Source organism: Acyrthosiphon pisum, chromosome A3 (assembly GCF_005508785.2).
Source record: "Acyrthosiphon pisum isolate AL4f chromosome A3, pea_aphid_22Mar2018_4r6ur, whole genome shotgun sequence".
Lineage (NCBI taxonomy): Eukaryota > Metazoa > Arthropoda > Insecta > Hemiptera > Aphididae > Acyrthosiphon > Acyrthosiphon pisum.
Window position 1 is genome coordinate 13,204,237 of NC_042496.1, and position 19,072 is coordinate 13,223,308.

Genomic DNA, 19,072 nt, shown 5'->3' on the forward strand with positions numbered 1-19,072 from the left:
TGTGCAAACAAGATTGTAGAAGTGTGGTAACCACGGTAAGAATATGGTAATATTGCAAAAAAAAAAAAATTCAGATGAAAAATGAAAATCTAATTTTATTCCGTCTAGATATTCTGTGGTAAAATCCATAACATAAAATTTACCTTAAATATGAAGTAGTTTATAATATTTTATATTCTCATAATAATCTTATCACACGACACACAGTACTGATCTAAGACCGTGGTACTGATCAAATAATACTGATCCTTAATCGTGTATTTCGTGTTTACATTTAATAATTATAGCTTAATGTCGAAGTTAAAAAAGTATATATTTATCATTTCGCACTCACTGATTAGTGATTATTGAATATTGATATTGTATTATTGTCAATTAATATAATCGTGTATTAAGTATTTAGTATTTACATTTAATAATTTTATTATAGTTAAATGCTGAAGTTAAAAATGTATCCATTTATCATTTCTCACTCACTGATTATAATTGATTATTGATATTGTATTATTGTCAATTGTGTAGTATTATGTAGGTATCAAATTTGATATTATTATATTATTATAATATTATTACCGTTTATAATCGTCTATTATAATATTTCTTAGTTCTTATATGTTAATTTATTTATTCAAAATGTTGGCTTTTTAATTATCACGTTAAATATATTGTTAAGATATTTTTCCATTTTCAGAATTTAAACGAAACTATATAAGTGAATATCATTTTTTCAATTGATTATGATAATATTATTATGATGAACTTCAATATGGGATCAAAATTCTACAACAATAATATCGAAGAAAACGATGGAGATACCGATAATTATATTACATGTCCTTTATTACAAATAAAATATTCTAGACCAAGAAAACCTATCACAAGGTATGTTTGTGGTTTACATGTATTGGATATATAATTAGGTATATTATGATATAGGTATTCAGATCTATATTATGATAATGATTAATGAATTTACTAATCTTATATACCTAAGTATTAGCTGATTCATTGAATTTTCAAACAAAGATTTTCCCCAAAACATTTGCGTAGGTATTATATTATAATAATCAGAACTTACGAACAAATAATTAGGTACCTATACATTATCCAATTATTAATTTTGCCCATAGGCATAGGCGCAAATTGACTACATTTTTTGGGGGGACTCAAGCCCCCCTCCCCATTGGCCATATTGCTTAGTACCTCAGAATATAAAAATTAGTACTAATGATTCTTTTTCATATAATCTGTGGTATTTACCTATTATATTTATTTCATACTGTTTACAAATTATTGTCTTTTTTGTATCATAGATTTCATTCAACATTTGAGTAGAGTAGATAACCTTTAATCTTCAAATAACTTTTTAAAACGTGAAAAAAATACAATTCAACTATCCAAAATATGTACTTATTTTAGTCCATTGACATTTATTATAATTGTTCTAAACAATTTTGGCAGTATAAATGTATAATATTATATCATTATAAAAGTGTCTCATATTGTTTGTCCTCAATGAAAATTAATAATTTAAAAATATTTATATAAAATAGCTCTATAAATTGAATAATTCATAATTGTATATGGAAGGTACAATAACATATTATACTTTATCTCAAATAAAATCAACTTCAGACTGAGGGTCTGCACACAGTGTCAGCAATGGGATTGGCTAACATACCTCGTGTGCTGTGATCATGGGAGCGGCATTTTATTATTTTAACCACCTTGCTTACATTTTTAATATTAACACAGTAAAGCAAATTTTAGGCCGCAGCTGATAATTGGAAATAAAAGCTGACGACAAAAACTGATTTAATTGATGGGGACAAAACTGACCAATCCAAACAAAATTTAGTCGCCACCTGAGGTTACTCTTATTTTAAATTTTGGCTTAGGTAATCTAATAAAATATTTAAAATTATATATAATGTAGCTTTTGTAATATAATAGTAATTAGAAAAAAGTTCTTGAAATCTAACAAAGTATAAACATAGATAACATAAATATAAATAATATATACTACTCATCTATTCTGTGATATTACTAAATCTTGTACTTGCAAGGGCCATCCCTCCATTTTAAAATTTGTGTTGACAGACAAACACTGGGCTTTTGAACATTTATAAATTATAATAATTATTATCAAAATGTACTTCTTTTTTAAAATCAATTTGCAATATTTATGTTTTATGATACTATGAAATTTCTGTTCAAAACTTAAAACATAATTAATTATTAATTGTATTTAATTATTTGATTATTTATTTTAGTCGTTTGGGACAAAAAGCCAGATCTTTAAAATATAATAATGATAACCGAGCATTATTTGAAAATAAAACAGCAGACGCAGATTTGGGAAGTTCATTTCAAGTACACACACCTAAGAAATTAGTTCATAGTTTAGAAAAACTTGATTTAGTACAAAACACTCCATTTGTTCGTCCAGCAATTAAAGCTCAAAGTCATAGTAATATAGAAACTCCAAGTGATACATTTACCAACTTGAACAGGAATACTGTTCGTAAATTAAATTTCAAACCCGCTCTTCCATTAAGTACCAAGAGGTCATTATATTATAACAAAGAAAATTTACCAGAACAGTCAAAAGAAGAACTGAATAATCTAGAATCTATAATATTGCCTCAAAGTGATATTAGTACAACTTCTTGTTCAATTGATGTAGAAGAAAATGTTAAGGAAATTGCAAGCAAATTACCAGTTATAAATGATGATACATGTTATACTTCACCTGAAACATCAAAGTCAAATTATGATACTAGTTTGTATCATAGTCTCAGAGAAACAACTTCTATACCAAAATCATCATTTTTGTCTTTTTGTAAAAACAGTTCTAATTCTTTAGTTGATTCTTCCTTGTCAACAGAACAGTTAGAATGTCAACCTTTAGATGCTCATCCTAAACACCATAACACCAGTATACCAGAACTAACTCCTATAGCTAAATGTAATAATTTTGTTGTCCGTGCTCAAACTTCTACATATATCAATTCTACTGTATCTGTTCAAGATGAAGAGCTTAAACAGCCAATTAATTTATCAGGTAGTGTGTGTATTAAATGTGCCACTGATAACTTTATATCTGTTAAAGGAATCAAGTATAGTATACTTAATACACTGGGACATGGCGGATCTAGTATTGTATATGAGGTATTTCATCTACCTATTCCTTGTTTTGTTTATATTTTACTAATTAATTGTTTAATTTAATTAGGTCCTACACCCAGAAACTAATCAAGTAATGGCAATAAAAAAGGTAGACTTATCTGAAGTTGAAAATATTATAGCTAAAGGATACTTAAACGAAGTCAGTTTGTTACAAAATTTGCAAGACTGTGAAAGTGTTATACGTTTATTTGACAGGTAGATAATAATTTATACATTTTTTTTTTTTATCTTATAATTCAGTTTCTGTAATATATATCAAGTAAATTACATTTAAATAACCACTTGAAAATTAATTACTTCAGTCAGTATACTGTCAAAGAAAAGATTCTTTACATGGTAATGGAAAAAGGTGATACAGATCTTTCAAAACTCATCCGTAGTACAAAAAATATGTCAGTTCACATGATTATGTACTATTGGACAGAAATGTTGACCACTGTTAGTGAGATACACGCTAAAGGTAAATAATAAATTTAATTTTATAATACTTATTTGACAATTTGTTCTTGGGTAGTATCAAATTATATTTGTATGCGTTAAATGGACTTTTTATAACCAAATATTTTAAGAACATTTATATTTAATATTAAGTTTAGATATTATAAAAATATTATACCTATTTTATTTTTACATTGTTTTCTCATTTTTAATCATAAATTATAATATTCAAAATTAGAAAAAATTAATTATTCCACAAACAATTATAATATGTACTAAGACACAGAAAAATTATTATTCAGGTCCTAATCAATTTCTGAAAAATTGTTTTGTATAGTTTGAGCAATCTACAAAAATTGTTGTACAGATCATACGGCTAAATTTACCAACAAATCATTTATAGGAAATCAATAAACATTTAATTTAAAATTAATATAAAAATGTTAATACAAATATACTATAAGAATTAATTAGAAAATAAACTAATTTAATTTTCATTTTTCAATAGGTGTTATTCATTCAGATCTCAAACCTGCAAATTTTCTTCTAGTTAGTGGTCGTTTAAAATTAATAGACTTTGGTATTGCATCAAAAATACAAGGCGACATGACAAGTGTATTGAAGGATGTGACTACTGGAACTTGGAACTATATGAGTCCAGAATGTATAAGAAGTGGAGGCTCTAATTTTGAAGGACATAAAGTGAGATGACAAGTATATATATATATAACACCAATGAAATATATTTGATAAAATTTATTTTTCTATAGATAAACCAAAAATCAGATGTATGGTCATTAGGATGTATATTATATAGTCTGGTTTATGGTAAGACTCCATATTCACATTTGACAAACACCTGGCAAAAGTTGCAGTCCATTGCTGAATCTAAGCAAAATATTAATTTTCCCAGTCATAGTAAAGTATTTACTGAAGGTGTACCATCGGTACTTCAGCAAACAATGCAGTTATGTTTGATAAAAGATGTGAAAGCCAGACCTTATGTCATTGATTTGTTGAAGCTTATTGAAGATACAGTATTTAAACCTATGACAGCACAAAATTAAATACTCTTTTTGTTGTTTTAATAATGTAATTTTATATTTATCTAAACTTTTCAAACATTTGTTTTGTTTTTATTCTGTATATTGATCTAAAATAAACCAATATTAACACATATAATATGTTATTTAATTAATAATTATTATATGTAAATGGTTTTAATATTTTAATGTTTGTACACATTTAAATTGTATTAAATTAAGTTAAAGCATAAGATACATAAGTAATAATAAACTTAGTAAGTAACATTTTACGTATTTTATTGAAATTTGAACTTTAAATGCTTTAAACTTTAAAAAAAATTGTATATTTCTAATATTGTAACAATGTATTAGAACTTAGAAGCCTTCTGCCTTAGTATTATAGTAGATATTATAATACTTAGCCTATAGTATTTAGTAAAATATACACATACGTCGACACAAACATGTACATTATTCTATTGACAGGCAATAATCAAAATCAAATAGCATAATACATTGAACTTTTTCCAGGATAAATAAAAATCAAAATGTATACAGCTAATAAACATGTTAATTTTGTGAAAACTTGTGTGCTTCATAGAATAATCTTCATAGAATTACTTAAAAAAAACTAAACAAATTGGAAACTAAAAATGTCCTTTAACAGTTCAAAACAAATCCAAATATTTTGAAAATTTTATCGTGTACAGAACCTGCTTATATAAAACCAATGAAAATCTCAAGTATCTACGGTAATATATTTAGAGTTAACCAAAAACCTATTAATTATTTTTCCAAAAATGTATTTAACCTAATGTAGTAACGTCTAATGGTAAAATAAATTACTTTAATAGCAAATATATCATAAAATATGCTTATATATACAAATACAATTGTCAATTAGCGTCTAATAGCTTGTTTTTAGTATACAGGATGTATCGTAAAATGGGGTGACTCCGGACAGATTAGAACGTAAAATTATGAAAAAAATATATCGTATTCATTCGGTATGTCGAAATCATATAACAGAAGAATAATCATTAGTCATTAAAGTTCATACTATTTTTAAAAGTCGAATTTTGTGCGGAGTGACCAGAAAAATGGGGTGACTTTAGACACCTATTTGATTTCATTAAAATAAATATAAAAATAAACTTCGGACAATAAATATATTTTATTTAAAAATATAACGAATTAAACAAAAAAATAAACTATAGTTTAATTGTGAATACAACATATTATTTAATTTAATATTTTGAATAACGACATTAGAAAAATTCAATTTTTTTTACTTTTCAAACATAAGTTATTACAGACAAGTTGGCAAGTGTCGATTGCCGAAAACCAAAATCAAATATTATGTCTATCATGCTCACGATTAAAGATATACCATGACAATTTTGCCATAGATCTTTGATCGTAGTTGTACAATTTTATTGTGCTACGGTTGTTCAATTAAAATCCACAAATAGATCATCTTGTATTTACCTCCATTACGTGTGGTATGATAATATTATGTTATCAATAAATATTATTTTCTATAAAGGATATAATAGTTTAATACGATTAAAGGTATATTTTATATCAAAATCAAATACCATACATTGAACTTTTTCCAGGATATCTAAATAAAAAGTCAAAACGTATACGAGCTATACAGCTAATAAATATGTTTATTTTGTGAAAACTTGGGTGCTTACACAAATATTAAAATATAAAAATCAGTCATAAGCTTAAATCTAGTGAATACCTTACAGTAAAAAACTAAAAAACTAAATATAGGATGAAGTTCAACAGAATGTACAAATATAATGAGATTATACATCGTTTAATGGAATTAATCGACTTCTTCGACGGTAGGCCCTCTAGAACCTGGGAAACCATGAGCACCGGGAGGCACGTCGCCTGCTTGTCCTGCACCGTGTATCTTCATCATCAGAGACGAGCAGCTCTTTTGTATTTCCTTTAGTTTGTACTCGTACTCTTCCTTGTCCGCCAACTGATTGTTGTCCAACCACTGGACGACCGCGTCACATTCCTGTTTGCCGGTATTCCTCTCCGACTCGGTCAACTTGTCGCCGGCCTCGTCTAACGCTTGTTTGACACCAAACACGTAGCTCTCCAACTGGTTCTTGGCCGCGATCTTGACTTTTTGTCGTTCGTCCTCTTCTTTGTATCGTTCGGCGTCGCTGAGCATACGATCGATTTCGGCCTGAGACAGGCGTCCCTTGTCGTTCTTGATGACGATGTTCTTGGAGCGCCCCGAGCTGTTTTCCTTGGCCGACACGTTCAAAATGCCGTTAGCGTCCATATCAAAAGTCACCTCGATCTTGGGTACGCCCCTGGGCGCCGGGGGTATGCCGGTCAGGTCGAACGTTCCCAACAGATTGTTGTCCTTAGTCATGGCCCTTTCCCCTTCGAACACCTGGATGGTAACGGCCGGTTGGTTGTCCGCGTACGTGGTGAACGTTTGCGTCTGTTTGCACGGTATCGTGGAATTGCGCTCGACGATTTTGGTCATCACGCCGCCGGCGGTCTCGATTCCTAGCGACAGGGGCGTGACGTCGACGAGCAACACGTCTTGAATCGCAGAACTCGTGTCGCCACTGAGAATGGCCGCTTGCACCGCGGCACCGTAGGCTACCGCTTCGTCCGGGTTGATGGACAGGTTGAGCGGTTTGCCGCAGAAATAGTTTTGAAGGAGACTCTGGATCTTCGGGATCCTCGTCGAACCACCCACGAGCACCACGTCGTTGATGTCGCCCTTGTCCATCTTGGCGTCGGCCAACGCCTTCTCCACCGGCTGCAGCGTCGATCTGAACAGATCTGCGCACAGCTCCTCGAAACGGGCTCGGGACACTCGGGTGTAGAAATCAATACCTTCCATCAGAGCGTCAATCTCTATTGTGGCCTCCGAGCTAGACGATAACGTTCTCTTAGCCCGTTCGGCGGCCGTTCTCAACCGTCTCAACGCTCTCGGATTGGTGTGCACGTCCTTTTTGGATTTCCTCTTGAACTCTTCGGCCAAATGACACACCAGCCGGTTGTCGAAGTCTTCGCCGCCCAAGTGCGTGTCACCCGCCGTTGACTTCACTTCGAATATGGAACCCTCGTCGATCTGCAGGACGGACACGTCAAAAGTGCCACCGCCCAAATCAAATATCAACACGTTCCTCTCTCCTTTCAGGTTCTTGTCCAGACCGTACGCCAAAGCCGCAGCTGTCGGCTCGTTGATTATTCGCATTACGTTCAGACCGGCTATGGCGCCCGCGTCCTTGGTCGCTTGTCTCTGCGAATCGTTGAAGTACGCCGGCACCGTGATGACAGCGTCCGTCACGTCACGGCCCAAGTACGCTTCCGCCGTCTCCTTCATTTTCGTCAGCACCATCGAGCTGATCTCTTCTGGCGCGAACACTTTCCGCTCACCTTTGAATTCCACTTGGATTTTAGGCTTCCCGCAGTCGTTCACCACCTTGAACGGCCAGTGTTTAATGTCCGCTTGCGTCTTATCGTCGTCGAAACGACGGCCGATCAAACGTTTGGCGTCGAATACCGTATTGACGGGATTCATTGCCACCTGGTTCTTGGCCGCGTCGCCGATCAACCGTTCGGTGTCGGTGAACGCCACATAGCTCGGGGTGGTTCTGTTACCTTGATCGTTGGCGATGACTTCTACTTTTCCGTGTTGCCAGATACCCACACAGGAATAGGTGGTACCCAGGTCGATACCGATCGCTGTTCTTCCAACCATTTCGCCAACAGTTGTCGTTTTTATTCGCGCACAATTAATACGAACAGAAGTTTAATATATAAAACTAAAATAACGTTTACGTGGGTACACAACTTACAATATAATACTGTAGTAGTACCACAACTCGATAACGGTTTTAAGTCACTATGTGTTTGAAACCGAAAATGGAAAATATTTGTGTATAACACTGAAAGCTACGTAAAAGTGTACGTAATATTATATGTGTGTCTCGTTCGACGAATCGCACTGGTATCGCTCTGTACTGCTTCGAATTCAAATTTTAACTGAAGCTCGGCAGCCAGCTGGTAACGCTTATATACCCGACCGAACGTTCGAGAAGGTTCGATACGATTCGTGAGCGCTGCTGTGGCCGCCGCGCCGCCCCCTACTTCACCGCTTCCAGCTATGGCACACATTGTAGTTTTCACTGCTATTACTATATTATGTATATTATACCTATGTATAAGACGAGTATACGACAATGATTACCGTCATAGAACATTCGTGAATTTTCTCCGGCTTTCTCGTTGTTTACACCGAGTTTGTTTAGTGCTTACTCAAAATCAACAATTTTTCTTTTTATATTCCCCATTCATATTATTTATGTGTAGGAATTTTCATATGGGTGTAAGATATTGGTATATGATGTTAAATCATGTTAATTTTTAGATTCTGAGTGGAACGATGAAGGTATTGATTTTACGCAAAATTTGTTTTCGAGAAAATTGATTTTGGTTTTTGGTGTAACTTTAAAACAAATGATCGTTGATACATGAAATTTTCACTGGTTGTTTATATTTCCATTTTATATATATGATAAAATTTTCAAAATATTTTGATTTGTTTCAAACTATTTAGGGACATTTTCAGTTTCCAATTTTTTTCAATATTTTTTTTCTATGAATGTCAATAAAACTTTATTTGTTGAGTAAAAATACTTGAACATTTAATAAAAGGCTCCTACTATATTGTTTTAATGACATTTGAAAAACATTAAAAATCCTTAGCCACAGTTTTTTTTATTAGCATTTATAGTTCAAAAATTGGCAAAATATGTAAAAATCACGAAAATTAGCAAATTATTTTGAGTTAGAAATTCATAAAAATTTTTTTTTTTAAATTTAAGATTTGAAAATGTAATACAAGATCATTCATAAGTTTGTCTATCTTTATCAAAAAAAAAAAAATGTCTTCAAGCAAATTAATAATTAAATTGTTATGAGTGTTTGAATTTAATATTTTTACAAGATTGGATATTCACTCCAGTTCTCGCATAGCGGATTTTGTTATTTCGTTGTAATTAAAAAACGAATAACTATAGATACATGAAAATTTACTGAACTTTTATATTTTCATTTTCTATACACCATTATAAAATTTGAAAATATTTTGACTCTTTTTGAGCTGTTTACGGACAGTCTCAGTTTTAAATTTTTTTTTTAGTTTTTTTTTTCTATAAATATCAATAAAATTTTGTTTATTGGACATTGGGTAAAAAAACGTGAAAATTTAATGCAAGGCGCCTGATATATTATTACAATAGAAGTTGAAAAATATTAAAAATACATACGCACAATTTTTTTCTATAAGCATTTGAAGTTCAAGTTTTGACAAAATGTATCAAATTTAAAATTGAATAATTATTTTGTAGTTAAAAATTTATAAAATGTTCAACTTTTATATCTAAAAATTGAAAATGTATAACAAGATTCCACGTAAGTAGTTATAATTCTGTTACCAAAAAATCTAAAAAATTCATACGCACAGTTTATTTTTATAGTCATTTTAAATTCAAATGTGGACGAAATTACATATTATAAAACCTAGTATAACTATTTTAGTTATTTTATTGTGATTGTATAATATTATTCGTGGGTACTTGAAACTTCTAAAGTATCCTATTATATATCTATGGTAGTATCATGATTTGTTGTACCTAATGGATATTGTGATATGATTAATTTGGAATTTATTATAGGTACCCATTATAGGTCAATTTTTTTTTTAATACCATAGATATAAGTATATAATACGTCTTATAACTAGACTGACATACCATCTCCACTCAGAATCGTTTTTCTTATACAATGGTATTATATCATTGAATTCAAATTTAATACCATCCATTATACAGTGAACCAATTTTAACCTACTGTACAGCAGAGCGACATCCACTTATGCCCACCTTTTATTAATTTCATATTCGATTCTGAGCGAAGAGATTTTACAATGCTTTGTTTTGGTTTTTAGCTTTTTCATTTTTTTTTTTTTTATAAAAAGTTTCTTTTTGGTAGAAAATTGGATCTGGTTAGTGGTCGGATGTTGGTAATTTGTACAGTCAAAAGTAAAAAGTTTTTGACAAAATTGGTTTTGTTTTATTTAAAAAAAATGTATAATTGCATATCATTATTATAGTTGAAATGTCCAACAAATGTGCGTATTAGTACCTATTTGCTATAATTATTATTATTGTATCTACTAAAGTACTAATTATTATTTATAGATTTTTTAAATTGCTGACTTTTTTAGTTGATTTGAGATATAAGTATGAATTTTTTGATGGTTATATTAAGTATCAAGTATTAATATATCAATCATGATTAATTAGCCTTTAACTCTATACATATCTTAAATAACCAAAAATATTAACATTAAAAAAAATTATAATTAGGTAAGTGTTTGTTTTATTTCAAACATCAAAAAGTTGTAAAAGTACTCGCGCATATTCATAAATACTTGAAAGTTTCAGTATTTCGTCCTTTGAAATACAAAAAATCAAGATCAAGAAAATTTGAAAATAAAATAACACCACCAACTGTTTTCAACCCACTATTTAACTGCAAGTTATTTAGTGGATAAAATTTCCCGAAAATATTTTAACCATCTTACTATATGTTCAGGGGAGGGGGGTCTTTAATAAGGATTTATGTATTAATACAGGTACGGTTCGCAGGAGGGGCAGTTGCCTACTCTGCCACCCTCGTAGTGCTGCCTATGAGACTTAATATAAATAGTTTGTAAAAATGACCCAAATATTATAGATACTAGTTCCGGCCGTACGTCTATTTTATATTTATGTAAAACCTTTTTAGTACAAACCTTTTAATAACTATAAGGAACTGCTAATTTTCTGCTAATAAATTTTGAATTCGGTACATCAAACTTTTCAAACAAAATTATCCACCTAATAACTTTCAGTAGAGGGGACTAGGGGAGGGGGTTCTTATTTAAAAAACAGAAGTTTGTATCGCCACATGACATTTTTTAAGTAGTACAAAAATATTTAAGAATTTAAAAATATAGTCTAAATATATTTAAAAATTCCTAAAATCAGAATTTGAATAAATTATAATTAATGAAAGCAATGCGGTGGTGAGCATGCTTGGTGAATCAACCGGTGAACATTATATAGGTATATTATATATTATATTGCAGTCCAAAAATTATTATAAATCTATATAACTATTAAATTACCTATTGGGTACTAGTTATATACGTAAGCAAGGGCGGCTCCATCGACATGTTTAGGGGGACATTGCCCCCGCAAGTTATAATTTTCGGAAAGATTCGATGATTTTTTTTTATAATTTTGTTCTAACGGTATAAAATTGTTTGGAAATACAGCTTGGTGGGGGGGGGGGGCGACTTAAATAACAAGTTAACATTTAAAGATTAAAAGATCAAAATTAAAAAAATGCTAAATTGTGGTACCTACCTATCAAATATAATATCAGTGTAGTCAAATCTTAGATCATATACAATAATTGTATATGATCTAAGCATAGAATAGATTAAATGTATATAAACATTTTAAATTAAAAATATATAAATTAATATAATTTATATTAATAGATTTAATCTATTCTGTGATCTAATACTCAAAATATTATCATTTTTAAAGTAAAATGTGTATTGTACAATTGTGTATTTGTTATCATTACTCTTGTCTCTTTGTTATCTATTATACGAAAATACAATTACCATAACGGCATTACGTTTACGATTTCACCATTTAGTATTTACGCCTTTCGGAGGTTTATTGAGTCAATTACTATAAATCAAATATCGCAAAGTATATGAATTATTATTGCATATTTGCATATTTGCGTCGGTCGACAATCATTCAATCGCCAATCATAGATAACATATTGTAATTTCAATCGACACTACTCAACAGTCTTCACTATTCAGTTTTTTCAACATAAATCTTAATATGATCTGTGATCTCATTACACATATGGGTTGAAGTTAAATTTCATAATCACGATTATTATTATTGATTATTGCTGGGTAGACTAGACTCTAACCTACACATTTATATTAAGTAATATTATCTGAATTTAAAAACATAATAAATGTAATTATTTTGTTAAAGTTTTAGTGATGAATTTTTTTCCCAAAAATTTATTAGAAATGAACGGGTACAAATTTTTTTTATTTGGTTGCTTGTTTACATCTCTTACTTGGTCTCTAAGTTTGTATATGTATTGGAAACTTAACACCAGACCTGATAACTACTCAAATGTAAAACTTTTTCGAAAAGAGAATACTTTTGAGTATGTGAAAAAACAGAAGTCTAAATACTTTAAGAATCATATGGACAAAAGTGGTTGGTGTACATGTTACTTATTTAATACTTATTTTATTTTTAATTATTTACCTGTAAAATTCTTTGTTTATCAACATTATTTGTGTAGGTATTAATGATTTAGGAATCATTAAAACGGATGACGATATGGCCACCAGGGATAAAGGATACAAAGATCATGGCTTCAATGCTTTGGTTAGTTTGAGATTAGGTAATTATCGTGAGACATTACCTGACACTAGGCATAAATTGTAAGTTAAAGTTGAGTTTAATTGAGTATAAAAAAACCAATTTATACATAATAAATTATAATATATATTATACTTTATTTTTTACAGATGTTCAACGATAAAATATGATCAAAACCTGCCAAGCGCTAGTATTATAATTTGTTTTTATAATGAACACCCACAAGCTCTTTTTAGAACTATACAGTCAGTCATTAGACGTACACCAAGAAAACTTTTACATGAAGTTATATTAATAAATGATTATAGTGATTCAGGTGAGTAAAAACTAAAAGTAATTTTTATTGTCATTGTTTTGTATAATAATTTATTTCCTTTTTGTCTTAGAAAATCTTCACAAAATAGTAGACCAATACATAAACGATGAAATATTACAGGGTATAGTCCATCTTAAAAAAACTAATAAAAGAGAAGGACTTATTCGTGCAAGATTATTTGGAGCTAATTTAGCGACTGGTCAAGTAATTAAAGGAATAAATTATTAATTTTATAATTGTTATTCTATAAATTTATATATACAAATATCTATTAGTGTAAGATATTTGGTGTACAATGATATCTGAAATAATTTAAATTAAAAAAGGTGTTGGAATATGTTGTGTATTAATTATACAATAATCCACACCAAGCCCCATAGGTATAAACTATATCATATCAACTTAAATTAGCTACAATGTGTCGCAACTGGTATAACGTGTATTAAATCCATACCGAGTGCATTGTTTCTCTAGTCTTTAACCACCCGCACTTTGAGCTATTAAACTTAGTTTGATCAATTATTTATATTCACAATCTTAAAACCAGTACATAAAACTATTGATCTTAATAAATTAAATATAGAATGAGTCTGCATTGTATAATAGTTTTAAACTGCTTTCGATCAAAAAACCTTATTGTGTATTTTTTCAAAATTATCACAAACTAATTATAAAGTTTCAATATTTTCTTTACTTAAATAATTTTTAAGATTGATCAATTTGTTTTATTTAAACAGGTTTTAATATTTCTTGACAGTCACGTTGAAGTAAATACTGATTGGATTCAACCACTTTTGACAAGAGTTCGTGATAATCGCACACAAATTATTGCTCCTATTATTGATATTATTCAACCAGATACATTTGATTATAAATCATCTCCATTGGTCAGAGGAGGTTTTAATTGGGGATTACATTTTAAATGGGATAGTTTACCAAAAGGTACTCTAGTTACAGATAAAGATTTTGTGAAACCAATCAAGTAATATATTATTTACTATACAGTATACAAAATATAATTAATCTTCTATTATAATCCATATTTATTTAAATTGTAGGACTCCTACAATTGCTGGAGGCTTATTTGCTGTGGATAGAGAGTACTTCAATGAAATTGGTCAATATGATTCTGGAATGAATATTTGGGGTGGAGAAAACTTGGAGTTATCATTTCGAGTAAGAAATAAATGATACCATGTCTATTCTAAATGATTTATAATGCATGAGTAAGTTATTTATCTTAGACATTTGAGTTGACCTGTTTTATACCATTCTTTTTATATAGAATAACTTTAAATATACATTGTTTTTATTTTTTATTTTTAGGTATGGATGTGTGGAGGATCTCTTTACATAGAACCTTGTTCACGTGTTGGACATGTATTCCGTCAACATCGACCATACTCTGCTCCAAATAATGAAGACACAATGGCTAGAAATTCTTTGCGCCTGGCAAATGTCTGGATGGATGATTTTAAAGTGAGTTATTAATGCTTGATAGTGGTGTAATATTATGTTATCTAAAAAAATAATATGTTTGATATTATAATAATCTTATTTATTTGATCTTGGAACTCGTTATAAATAATATTGATTTTATAGATCAAAAGTTAATTTTAAATTATTTTGAAAATAATCTTCTATACTCGCCGCAAAGATCATGACCGAGTGGCGGACCGTTTTTTGTCTGTTACATGCAGCCGGTTGGTTCCCCCAAACATCTGTTCACAGTTATACAACGCTGCAGCAAATATGAAGTGAGTTCTATAATGTTTTATAAACACGTACATGACTGTTGTAACGTGAATCATTCCGTATATAAAAGTAGGAGTGGTCAAAACGACGAGTGATGCGGCAGAGGATGTTGTTTTGAATGCTCGACTGGTCATGATCTTATTGTGCGGCGAGTATATACCAGAAATCAGCAACTCGCGGGCCACATATGACCCACTTAGTAAAATATATAATTTGTGTAAAAATCACAAACTAAGATAGTATGAATTGGAAACTTCGAATTAAAACATTTTTTTGTAGATACATTGTTAAATGAATACAACCAACGGTAATTAACTTAAACAATCTAAATTTGATATGATTACATTTTTATTTAAAATAAAATAAGGAATAATCAAATTGTGGCCCATAAAAATTTATATTTATTTTTGGTCCTCGACATCAAAAAAGTTGCTGATCCCTGTACTATTCTGTTTTTCGTTGGGACGAATAGATGATCACCTCCAGGAATTGTCTATATAATTAGACACCACAATTTTTTTGTAATTTTCTACAATTATTCAATACTCTGTCTTCAGTCAATAATTATTGATTTATTTCTTTTTTTAAACAGAGCTGATTGAATTACTGACATTTGATGGACCCAAACTCAAATCAATTTTCATGAGGGTTAGTAACTCTAACCAACCATTTAAATCTGTATAAGTAAAAATATTATTGCTTTTTCTAATGAAAGCAAATGTTTGGCATCCTTATTTATTGCATCTTAAAGTTACTAAATTTTTAAATGATTCAACTGCATTTTTTTTCTTACATTTTTGTTCATTAATTGTTAGTGTTTAGTTGCATATTATGATTGTTTTTAATTTTTGAGAATTTTCGTTATAATTATTTGGCAATAATTGTACAAAATAACACTCAAGTAGTTACAACAGTCGCAACACAGATATTCCAACACAGCGCCTAAGTATTAACTATGTATATGTGTAGATATGCGAGAGTAATATATAACCTAGTGAGTGTATAAAATATAACCTACTCAAAACTCAATAACCAAGTACCTGTATATCTCACAATATATATATTAGATAAACTATACAGTTTTATTAAACCAAAATTATTGCAGATCACACATTATACAATAATAATCATAGACATATTATCATAAATCATTTATATGACTATGATCGAAATTTATAAGTAGATATTTTTTTTTATATATTACATTTTGTACCGCTACCATACTTATACTTTTCTATTAATGATTTAATAAGATACTATTTTACAGAAATTCTTTATTAGTAAACGAATGGATCTACTGCGCTTAGACTATGGTGATGTGTCTGAAAGAAAAGCTTTACGTACTAAACTGGGATGCAACAATTTTGAATGGTACTTAGAAAATGTATATCCTGAAATGTTATTACCAACTGATGAAGCTGATCGCCTTAGTAAAAAGTTAGAAAATGTTGACAAACCTATTTTTCAACCATGGAATAAACGAATTCGTAACTACACTGCAAAATTTTTAGTAATATTTTAATTTTAATTTTTATGGTATAAATGTTTAATTATTATTCTGTTGAACTTAGATTAATTTAAGTAATACAAATTTGTGCATTCATCCAATAAAAGGACACCAAACTAAAAATAGTAAATTAGTTCTTCGATCTTGTATTCGCAATAAAGAACAGGTTGGTACTTAAACTTACATAAAACTACTGATTTTTAAAATTTTGGAAATCATTCTAGATATGGTATGAAACGGATAAAGAAGAATTAGTTTTATCAAAACTCTTATGTTTGGATAGTGCATCAGGCAATCCAGTTATAGGAAAATGCAGTGAAACTGGAAGTTCTCAGCGTTGGAAACACACAGATGATGTATATTTATAATTTATATATCATAAACATTTAAAAAACAAAATCTATTGAAACTAAAGCCTGTCCACGAGAGAAAGATACCTTGTCTTAACAAAAAACAATTAGTGGCTGCAATAACTTTAACGTAAATAGTCATATACTCATATGTTGGTAATGGTCAAGCTATAGAGTAACATGTTAATGCCCAGCAGCAGCAGTTTTGATTGCTTAGTCTTAAAACACAAAACGGTTCCATTCTTTCGTGAGACAAAATATGCAAACAATTTATAGACTTCAAAATAAGAAATGCATATAGTAGCCGACTTGTGAGTAGGGGCTTGACAGGTATATAGATTGATGACTTTGTAGGGTGACAAATGGGTATTACCTGTCTGCTGCTGATAAATACTGGTCACTGTCATATGCGTTTCTTATTTTTAATAGAGCATTGTCATTTGTATGTACAAAAGATGATCGATTAACTATTATTGATCAAACAATGAATCCATGACATCTAAATGATTATTGATTAGGTACTGTATATTAAATTCTTATTATTTCCACCAGTTTATTATAATTATTTCTTTACCATGAAATAAAAATTAATTAAAAAATTGTATAGATTTATAATAATTTTTGGACTGTAATATAATATATTATATATATACGGGGTACATAATTTATTCAAATTTCGATTTTTGGAATTTTTAAATATATTCAGACAAATAAGAACCTCTCCTCTTTACTAAAAGTTATTAAATGGATAATTTTTTTTTAAAAATTTCTGTGTTATTAAAATGTTTGTATTAAAAAGGTTTTAAATATAGACGTAAAACTGGCTCTAGTATTTATTATATTTGGATTATTTTTGCAATTTTTTTATATAAATGACCTCCTTTTATTCTTAGAAAGTTAGAACACAAAGTTTAATAAATCTAAAACCAAAAAATCTTAAGAATTTGAAAATATGGTTTTTAACGTATATTTAAAAATTCCAAAAATCAGATTTTGAATAACTGCAGTAATGAAGAAAAATAACTGAGCATACTTGGTGAATCACCCTTTACACACACACACACACACACATATATATATATATATATATATATGTATGTATGTATGTATGTATATTTTATGTATATCTGTTAAAACTAACTTGCTTCAACAATTTTTATTACTTGGTAGTTATGCTATATTTTTACGTTAATGAAATCTACTAAAAGAAAATGTAATAAGTATTTTTCTAAAATACCAATAAACTAAGTTTTTTTATTTTGAAATGTGCCCATTATAAAAATCTTCTGATAAAAGAATCACAAAAAATAACATTGTAAAACTAATATATTTCTATATTTTTTTTTGCTTGGAATCTAAAATTATAATAATTATTTCTTAAACATCTTGATAGTTGATGCTTTTAAGAACATTGTTTTATTTTTATTTTTATAGAAGGGAACTGCATTTTATAATTTAGCAGCTGGAACATGTCTAAGTGTAAATGAGAAAAGGATAAATGCAGAAGTTGTAATGAACATTTGCAATAATGAAAGCTCATACAATAAATGGAATTTAGTTATTGTATAATTTAGAATACTTTGAGAATGTTATTGGATGTGTTGTATTGTAATTAACTTAAACAGTATTATCATATCTTGAATCGATCTATAGCAATAAAAACAAATTTTATAAAGTTTAATAAAGTATAATACTATAATATAATATTTAATGTATAATTTATATTTATGTATAAAGTGAAACTATTTATATAATATATCTATGAATAAATCATTGAAAAATTCGAAATAATGAAAAATATGGTACTATCTATTTAGAGTATTTAGACCTAACTAAAGCATAATATGGTACTGTTGATCAGAGTATTCTTTATTGATAAATTAAAAGAATACAATTAGGTTTACGTGATAATGCTTTACAATGTATTATTCGCTTATCATACTTAATAATAATAATAAAATAGT

General features: G+C 29.3%; 3 protein-coding genes across 5 annotated transcripts; 2 read left to right on the forward strand and 1 right to left on the reverse strand.

The window, feature by feature from the left end:
* Positions 1-419: 419 nt before the first annotated feature.
* On the forward strand, positions 420-4,724 carry LOC100169157 (dual specificity protein kinase TTK-like). Of its 2 annotated transcripts, XM_016800411.2 has the most exons (7): positions 420-528; positions 692-882; positions 2,274-3,171; positions 3,236-3,384; positions 3,492-3,649; positions 4,136-4,329; positions 4,398-4,724. In XM_016800411.2, exons 2-7 carry the CDS (start codon positions 752-754, stop codon positions 4,692-4,694), a joined length of 1,827 nt encoding a protein of 608 aa, XP_016655900.1. In that variant the 5' UTR covers positions 420-528; positions 692-751; the 3' UTR covers positions 4,695-4,724. The 2 variants fall into 2 exon arrangements, with proteins under 2 accessions (XP_016655900.1, XP_003241140.2); XM_003241092.4 differs by lacking the exon at positions 420-528 and having other exon boundaries at positions 641-882.
* Positions 4,725-6,296: 1,572 nt separating this feature from the next.
* Positions 6,297-8,685, reverse strand: LOC100160289 (heat shock protein 70 A1-like). The gene has a single exon (XM_001945751.5). It carries the CDS (start codon positions 8,401-8,403, stop codon positions 6,490-6,492), a length of 1,914 nt encoding a protein of 637 aa, XP_001945786.2. The 5' UTR covers positions 8,404-8,685; the 3' UTR covers positions 6,297-6,489.
* A 3,683-nt stretch (positions 8,686-12,368) lies between these two features.
* LOC100162325 (polypeptide N-acetylgalactosaminyltransferase 35A) lies at positions 12,369-18,812 on the forward strand. 2 transcript variants are annotated; one of them, XM_003241091.4, is made up of 12 exons: positions 12,411-12,727; positions 12,815-13,012; positions 13,101-13,242; positions 13,330-13,496; positions 13,567-13,700; positions 14,234-14,478; positions 14,555-14,672; positions 14,823-14,975; positions 16,519-16,761; positions 16,823-16,924; positions 16,983-17,114; positions 18,543-18,812. In XM_003241091.4, exons 2-12 carry the CDS (start codon positions 12,817-12,819, stop codon positions 18,675-18,677), a joined length of 1,767 nt encoding a protein of 588 aa, XP_003241139.1. In that variant the 5' UTR covers positions 12,411-12,727; positions 12,815-12,816; the 3' UTR covers positions 18,678-18,812. The 2 variants fall into 2 exon arrangements, with proteins under 2 accessions (XP_008190191.2, XP_003241139.1); XM_008191969.3 differs by having other exon boundaries at positions 12,369-13,012.
* Positions 18,813-19,072: the final 260 nt, after the last annotated feature.